This window comes from Lolium perenne, chromosome 7 (genome assembly GCF_019359855.2).
Source record: "Lolium perenne isolate Kyuss_39 chromosome 7, Kyuss_2.0, whole genome shotgun sequence".
In the NCBI taxonomy this organism is placed as follows: Eukaryota; Viridiplantae; Streptophyta; class Magnoliopsida; order Poales; family Poaceae; genus Lolium; species Lolium perenne.
In genome coordinates this window covers 113704423-113712355 of record NC_067250.2, presented here as the reverse complement: position 1 = coordinate 113712355, position 7933 = coordinate 113704423, and the positions used below count along the sequence as shown (strand labels likewise).

The following is a 7933-nucleotide window of genomic DNA, read 5'->3' as shown; positions in this document are numbered from 1 at the left end:
TCTATATTGTACAGGGATATTGGTAATTGGGGCTAGTTCATCTGACGGATCAGGTACTAGTTAACTGCTCTAGTGGCAATCCGCAAAAACCTACTTCAAAATCACGTCCCTGGACATGATCTCGGGATACTGGTGTAAACTTCGACAGGTGCCGCTTAAGGTCTTACCATTCTGTCGAGTCCCAGTCAAATTTATCGGGTACCTAACGCGTCCGTTAGGATTTTTCTTCGTATCTGTTGATACGGATAAAAGTAGCAGAGCGCAGTCTTTGGCGATGCCACGCCCAGCAGAATGGATTCTGGGGTCTTACCTTCGCAAATTTGCGGCATTCAGAAATTGATCGCAACTTTGGCGTTCTGAGAATATATTGTCGAGTGCTTTTCCGGCTGTTGGAATGGCACATTTTATCGAGTCATATATGACTTATATTGTTCTCCCGATGGGAGTATATGTAGAGTTAATTATAACTCGAAATATACTCTCTTGCTTTTCTATTTTTGTTAATTTCATCGGGCACGCGAACAGCGTTCCCGATGGGAGTAGCCCCCGAGGCTACAACCAAGAACTTGTGCTTGGTTGTAGGCTCAACATTTTAGTCCACCTTGTCGCTATATTTTCATTACTTCCCAATATGATCTCTTTCTTCTTCTCTCTCTTTTTTTTTTATCTCTTGGGTGCGCGAACAGCGCTCCCGATGGGAGTAGCCCCCGAGGCTACAGCCAAGGACTTGTGCTTGGTTGTAGGCTCCCGCAATTTCTATATTTGTCATACTCGAAAATTTACTTTTTTCTGAAGTAGCCCCCGAGCATTTGGGCAAAAACTTGTATTTGATCAAAGGCTCCCGAAGTATTGAATATTTCATCCTGTCGCCAATCTCTGAATACTTCCTTGTCGACATTCTTCACTTAATCAAATTTACTTCATCCTTGACAAGTAGTCGTGAATTTTCTGTCCTGTGGGTCCATTGCTTCCACCACGTTGACACGTCGTGCAAGTGGGGGACACACGTCCTCCGCTTTTTCTGGCGCACGTACGGTAACGCCTATCTCAGTAAAAATACTTTTTTGCCCTTGTATCTAGAAGATCTATTCTCACCCCACGATTTTTTCATCCAACGGTGCACTGCTTCACCCGATTCTTATATAAACCCTTCTTCAACCTCCGTTCATCCCCTTGCTTGCGCCGCTCGTTTGTTCCTCTTCGCAAAACTTCTCCTGCGCCCAAATCTCTCCGAGCTTCCGCATTCACGAACATTGCTTTGCCCATTGCCGTTGATGCCACCGCGCACGCGACTCACTCGCCACAGCACTCCCGAATCCAAGATGGCCACCGAAGATCTTGAGTGGGAGAGATCCAAAATCTCCAACCAGGACATCAACACGCTGAAAAGGCTTGGCCTCATGAAGAAGGAGGACGCCATCCGCTTCCCCAGCGAAGAAAGCTACCCCAACCCTCCAATGGAGTATCGGGTTAGTTTTGTTGATCATCTCATCCGTGGCCTCTCTACCCCAATTCATGATTTTCTCCGCGGTCTTCTCTTTGTTTATGGGATTCAGCTGCACCAACTGACTCCCAATTCCATCCTCCACATTTCTATTTTTATCACCCTTTGCGAATGCTTCCTCGGAGTCCCTCCTAATTGGGCTCTGTGGAAGCGTATTTTCTGCCTCCGCCGCAATGGCTCTCACAACGTCACCTATAACATAGGTGGCGTTGTTATCTGTGTCCGCACTGATGTCGATTACTTCGACGTCAAGTTTCCTGACTCTGTCCAAGGATGGCGCAAGAGATGGCTCTACATTCACGAAGAAAGCGCCAATTCTGTGGAGCACAACATAGTTCCTTTTGACGGAAGTGCCAGGATTCAGCGTCGCCGTTCCTGGGATGCCGAAGCTTCTGAAGAAGAGAAAAAGGCGACAGAGGCGCTCATGGCTCGTATCCATCATCTTCAAAACACTCGAGGCAAAGAGCTATCTGGTGTTCAAATTACTGCCTACTTCCTTAGGATTAGAGTGCAGCCTCTTCAGGCTCGCAAAAATCCCCTTTGGACGTATTCTGGTGAAAATGACGCCAACAGAGTTTCCAGTGATCTTTCTGTAAAGGACCTGGAAAAATTGGTTCGAAGAATTTCTCGATTAGGCAAGAAGGATCCTATTCCCTCCTCCTGTCGAGTGGAACCATACAGTGCTTCCAATCCTCTTCCCGAGGTATTTTGTCTTCTCGAATTTCTATCTTGTTCTGAACTGTTCCTTGTATCTTATTGCAGTGGTATCTCACTTATTCTCTTTTGTCACTATTTCCTTGTAGAATCATCCTACTATGGCTTCCCTTCCTCCTCTTCCTGAGGATGGAGAGGTCGAAGAAAGAGCCGTTGTCGATGATGACAACCAGGAGACCCCCTCTTTTGTTAATGAACCCGCAGATTCTCGAAAATCGGCGGGATCTACTGAGAAGGATGCTGCCTCTAAAGGTACAACATCAGCACAATCTCCTCCTCCTGCTGTTTCTCCGAAGAGCAAAAGGAAAAGGAGCAATGCCGAAGATTCCGGGACCTCGAAACCCGAAGAAACTGCTCCTTTACCTCGAAAAGCAGCTTATGATCCATACATCGAGAGTATCATCAGCTCGTAGGTTCCTTGCTCTTTTCCTTTTCTATTTGAAGAATTTTATTTTGCCTTGCTTTTTATGCTGCCACTATTTTGTCACAGTGATGATGAAGAAACACCAACTTTAGATGTGGCTGCTCGAACGAGCACGTCACATACTTTAGTTATTTCAGAAAAACCAGTTGAAGGGGAGGAATCGTCGCCTCCTCAACAAAATGTTGATACATCTACTCCTCCTTCGAGCCCCCGTGCCCCTTCACCAAAAAGGGCACGGGTTGAAAAGATTGTTGATCCTGCCCCTCAGTTGGGCAGTTCGTCGACTCTGCTCTTAGATGATGTAAGTTTGTCGGCATCTATATTTTCCTTATTTTGTTTTTTCACACCTTTTCTCTTTTTCATGCCGACGTTTCTTTTGATGTACTTACCTTTGAACAGCCAATGATCAAAGAGCTTCTTCGGATCGGGTCCCAATTTGTTGGGTACCGTGAATATGCCGCCAGAGCCGAAGGTAACGACTTTTATACTTGCTATTTTTCTTTGACTTTTTATTCCTGTTGCTTGTCGCTATTTTTTGATCTTTCTTTTCTTTCTTTTTCATATCTCGACAGAAAAACTTTCAGAGGCCAACGAACGTGTCGACGCACTTGCTCAAAAACTCGAGCAAAGTGAGGCGGCTCGCAAGAAAGCTGAACTTGCTGTTAGCAAAGCCAAGGCCGAGGTTGATGAAGCCAAGGTGAAAGCTGCTAGTGTCGAGGAGCTGCAGAGAAGGCTCAAAGATGCCGAATCTGCCTTAGATGAGCAGAAAACTGCACAAACTGTGCGTGAACAAGAGATCATCAAGCGTCTGAAATCGCAAAGTCGACGTACGCTGAGTAATATCATCAACCCCTTCTATTGTACTTCCTGTTTCTTGGTTTTTGACTAATGGTTTGTCTCGTGTGGCAGCCCAAACAAACCAAGATTTTGATCTGGAGAATCCCGTCAATGACCCTCTCCTTGATGCACTTTCTCTTCTGGAGTTCCATGGGCGCGAAATTCGTGAAGGCGTGGCCAATGCCAGTGCAAGTTTGTCGGCGTTGTTCCCCTACTTCTTCCCGAAAAAAGAGGAACCTTCGACTTTCCTTGCTCTTGCCATGCTTATCAATTCGTCGTAAGAGCTGGGATTGAAGATGCGTCGAGAGAATATGAAGGTTGTGTCGAGAATCTTGTTGCCCTGGTTGCTGATAGCCAACAGACGCTTGATTGGATGAAGGTTGGCGACACCAGCCAGATAGAGCATTCGAGATGGAGGTCGCTGATCAAGGCAGCCAAGCCCAACACTAAGAAGATCTTGGCGTATCTGGGGATCAAGCCAGCTTCGACTCCTAGCTCCTCGAGGCCGGAGGTCTAGTTGCATGCCTCTGTTTTTCTTTCTGTTTCTTTTGCTTCTGTCGCCAAAGTAGTCATTTGGCGACACGTACTTTCTTAACTCCACTGTAATGCCCTTGTAATTGTTCCAAGAGATTAATGAAGACTTCTATCTTTGCTTGTTATTTGATGTTGTCTTGTTTATTTTTCAGTTGATATTTGATAACTATACTCCATCTTCTGCTCCTTCCAATGTATCGCCTTCTTCTCGTGCGAGGAGAGCTTTTGCTGATACTGCACCTGTCGACGATACCTTGTCGCAAGAACTGGATGAACTTCGGCAGCAACTTCAGTATGCGAAGAAGCAAACACTTGTGATGATGGAGCAATCTCGTAAGTCATCTGAAGCCGAAAAAATTGCTCTTCAACAAGCTCACGAAGCCGTGGCTGCTAAGGAAATTGCTGCTTCCGAGACTGAAAAGGCAACTACTCGAGAAAATTTCATGCTCGAATTAATGAATGAAGCCAGTGCAGATATGTCGGGTATGCCTGTTTCGATCATGATATTCTTTATCTTCATGCTATTGTTTCTTAGAGGTTTCCACTTCTTTGTTTTGATAGGTGCCTTTGTTGATGCTGCTGCCGAGGAAGAGAGGGTAAATGCTAGGACAACCCTCCTTGTTAATCTTTCCCTGGACCATGGTTCGTTGTTTTGGGCTACCCCAGAGAGGACCCGCCAAATTGTCAGATTTCAAGATCGCGCCTCTCAAACTCGCGATTTCCTTGACTTCTGTACCAAGACCTTGTCCATGGTTTACAACTCCATGTTTCCTCGGAACGTCCAACCAAAAACTCTTCCTGAATTGATGGAGAGGTTCAAGGATGCTCGCAGTATCCATGATTTTGTCAAAGCTCAACTAGTAGCTGGCGCCAGATTTGCTCTTATCATGCTCCAAATCTGCCACTCGAAGCTTGACCTTACCCAGGTTGTTGAGAAAGTTCACCAAAAAGTAAAACGTCGGAGAGTTGGTGTTGACAGGATTAACACGAAGGTTACGCCTATAGCCGAAGAAATGATTGAAGACCTACTTCGGATGGATGCCGACTTTTTTGCCGATGGCCATTATGCCGATTTTCTTGGTGCTGCTCCTGAGGAAAACAGGGTTACTCTTGATGACATATTGAATCAAGACTAGTTAGTTTCTTCTTGTAGATATTTTTTCTTTGTAATCCATGACTATATTGTAAAGCAATCATTATATTTCTCTGTTTGTTTAGCCCCCGAGTGTTTCGGTGACTCTTTACTATATTTGTATACTTGCGCAGTTTTGAACCAAGGCATTTATATATTTAAGGCGAATATGAGCCCCCAAGCTTTTTATTGAGTACTATTTTGTATTTTTGTTGACTCACGAGGTATTTGAATACCAAGGCAAGTTTTTCCTTTTGTCGATGAACTATATTGAAATTCGTCGGAGCGAAGACTTTGGTCATGTCGATAAAGAAGAAAAGTTATATTGTCACTATCTTTATTATATTGCAGCACCGCGAGCCCGCCTCATTAAAAACCTTCTCCGGCCCCACTCGGTGCCCCGAAAAAGGAAAAGAGTGCGTCTGAAAACTCGCGGGCGTTTCAGTACATTGAAGCTTTACAAAGACTATATTTTGACTCTAGGCGTAAAAACGCCTAAGTTGCGCCACGTTCCAGGGGTTTGGCTCCTCCACCCCTGTCTTCTTGTCCTTTATTCTGTATGCTCCTCCTCCAATTACTTCCGTGACAATGTAAGGGCCAAGCCATGGTGACTCGAGTTTTTCATGACTTTTTTGCGTGAGCCGAAGAACTAGGTCTCCCACCTGAAAAGATCTTGGCCGCAAACGTCGACTGTGGTAATTCTTCAAGTCCTGTTGATATTTGGTTACCCGAGATAATACTTCATCTCGAGCTTCATCAAGTGCGTCGACGTCGTCTTCTAGCACTCTTCTCGACGTTTCTTCATCATATTCATCGACACGTGGAGAGTTGTGCTCTATCTCGATTGGTAGTACTGCCTCTGCTCCATGAACCAGGAAAAACGGAGTTTCCTGCGTTGCTGTGTTTGGTGTTGTTCGGATGCTCCACAACACGCTTGGTAGTTCTTCTGGCCAGGTATGTCGAGCTTTTTCCAGTGGTCCTAACAAGCGTTTCTTAATACCATTGCAGATGATGCCATTGGCTTTCTCGACTTGCCCATTGGTTTGAGGATGTGCGACTGACGCAAAGTTCAGCTTAATACCCACCTCTTCGCAATAATCTTTGAATTCATGGGATGTGAAGTTGCTGCCGTTGTCTGCAGACGATCTTTGTGGGGCACTCCAAATCTGAAGACGAGGCCTTTTACGAATTTTATCGCGGATGCTCCATACGGTGAATTTATCGGCTTCGCTTCTATCCACTTTGTGAACTTATCGACAGCTACTAGCATGTACTCCTTTCCTCCTGGCCAGGATTTGTGTAACTTACCCACCATATCAAGTCCCCATTGAGCAAAGGGCCAAGACAATGGTATTGGTGCTAACTCTGCTGCTGGAGAGTGAGGTTTTGCGGCGAACCTTTGACATGCGTCGCAAGTTCTTACTATGTCCTTGGCGTCCTCGATTGCTGTCAACCAGTAGAATCCTGCCCGAAAAACCTTGGCTGCGATAGCTCGACTACTTGCGTGGTGGCCACATATTCCTTCGTGTACATCCTTCAGGATTATTCTTCCTTCTTCGGGTGTAACGCACCTCTGCAAAACGCCTGAAATACTTCGCTTATACAATTCTCCCTTGACCACCGTAAAAGCTTTGGAGCGTCGAATTACTCGCCTTGCTTCAACTGGATCATCGGGTATTTCTTTCCTCATGATGTATGATATGTACGGCTGCATCCACGGTATCTGTATCACCATGACCAAGTCCTGATCCTCTTCTTCGTCCTCTTGCTTTTCCTTGGCAGCCCCCGAGGGTTTCTTCTCCTTCTTTTTTGACTTTGTTGGCTTAGTGGATCTCTCTGTTATCTCTTCCCAGAATACACACAGCGGGACTGGAAGGCACTGTGACCCGATGTTTGCAAGAACGTCGGCTTCGTCGTTGCTCAACCTGCTAATATGATTTACTTCGCATCCATCGAATAACTTCTCAAGCTCGTTGTACACCTCCTTGTATGCCATCATGCTATCATTGATTGCATCACATTGGTTCATAACTTGCTGAGCCACCAACTGTGAGTCGCCAAAGATTTTTAATCGAGTTGCTCCACAGGCTTTTGCCATCTTCATCCCGTGTATGAGGGCCTCATATTCTGCTTCATTGTTAGATGCGTTAAGGAACGTCATCCGGAGGATGTACTTCAATTTGTCGCCTTCGGGTGATATGAGTACTACTCCTGCGCCAGCTCCTTCTAGTCTCTTGGACCCATCAAAGTTCATGGTCCAAGTTCTCGATAAATCTGGAGGTCCTGTATTTTGCAACTCCATCCATTCTGCGATGAAGTCTGGCAGTATTTGCGACTTTATTGCTTTTCTTTTTTCATACGTGATGTCCCGAGGGGAAAGTTCTATTCCCCAAAGGGAGACACGACCCGTAGCTTCTGGGTTATTCAGTATATTTGACAAGGGAGCTTCATTGACCACTATGATCGGGTGTGCCGAAAAATAGTGGCGCAATTTTCGTGCTGTCGTGAACACTCCATATGCTAGCTTTTGGTACTGAGGGTACCTTTGTTTTGAAGGTGACAAGACTTCGCTCACGAAGTATACTGGCCGCTGCACTCCATGGATTTTCCCTTCTTCCTCTCTTTCGACAACTAATACTGTGCTAACCACTTGGGGCGTGGCTGCAATATACGATAGGAGAGGTTCCTTTTCCTTTGGAGCCACCAGGATTGGTGGTGTCGAGATTTTTCGCTTCAGATCCTCGAAAGCTCTGTCGGCCTCTTCGCTCCACGGAATTTATCTCCTTGT

The 7933-nt window shown here is 45.6% G+C and overlaps 1 protein-coding gene across 1 annotated transcript; it reads left to right on the top strand.

Moving 5' to 3' along the window:
- Positions 1 to 660: 660 nt before the first annotated feature.
- LOC127323737 (uncharacterized) lies at positions 661 to 3760 on the top strand. Its single transcript, XM_071824014.1, has 6 exons — positions 661 to 2207; positions 2308 to 2627; positions 2709 to 2943; positions 3042 to 3114; positions 3215 to 3478; positions 3552 to 3760. The coding sequence occupies exons 1-6, from the start codon at positions 1275 to 1277 to the stop codon at positions 3758 to 3760; spliced, it is 2034 nt and encodes a 677-aa protein (XP_071680115.1). The 5' UTR covers positions 661 to 1274.
- The last annotated feature ends 4173 nt before the right edge of the window (positions 3761 to 7933 follow it).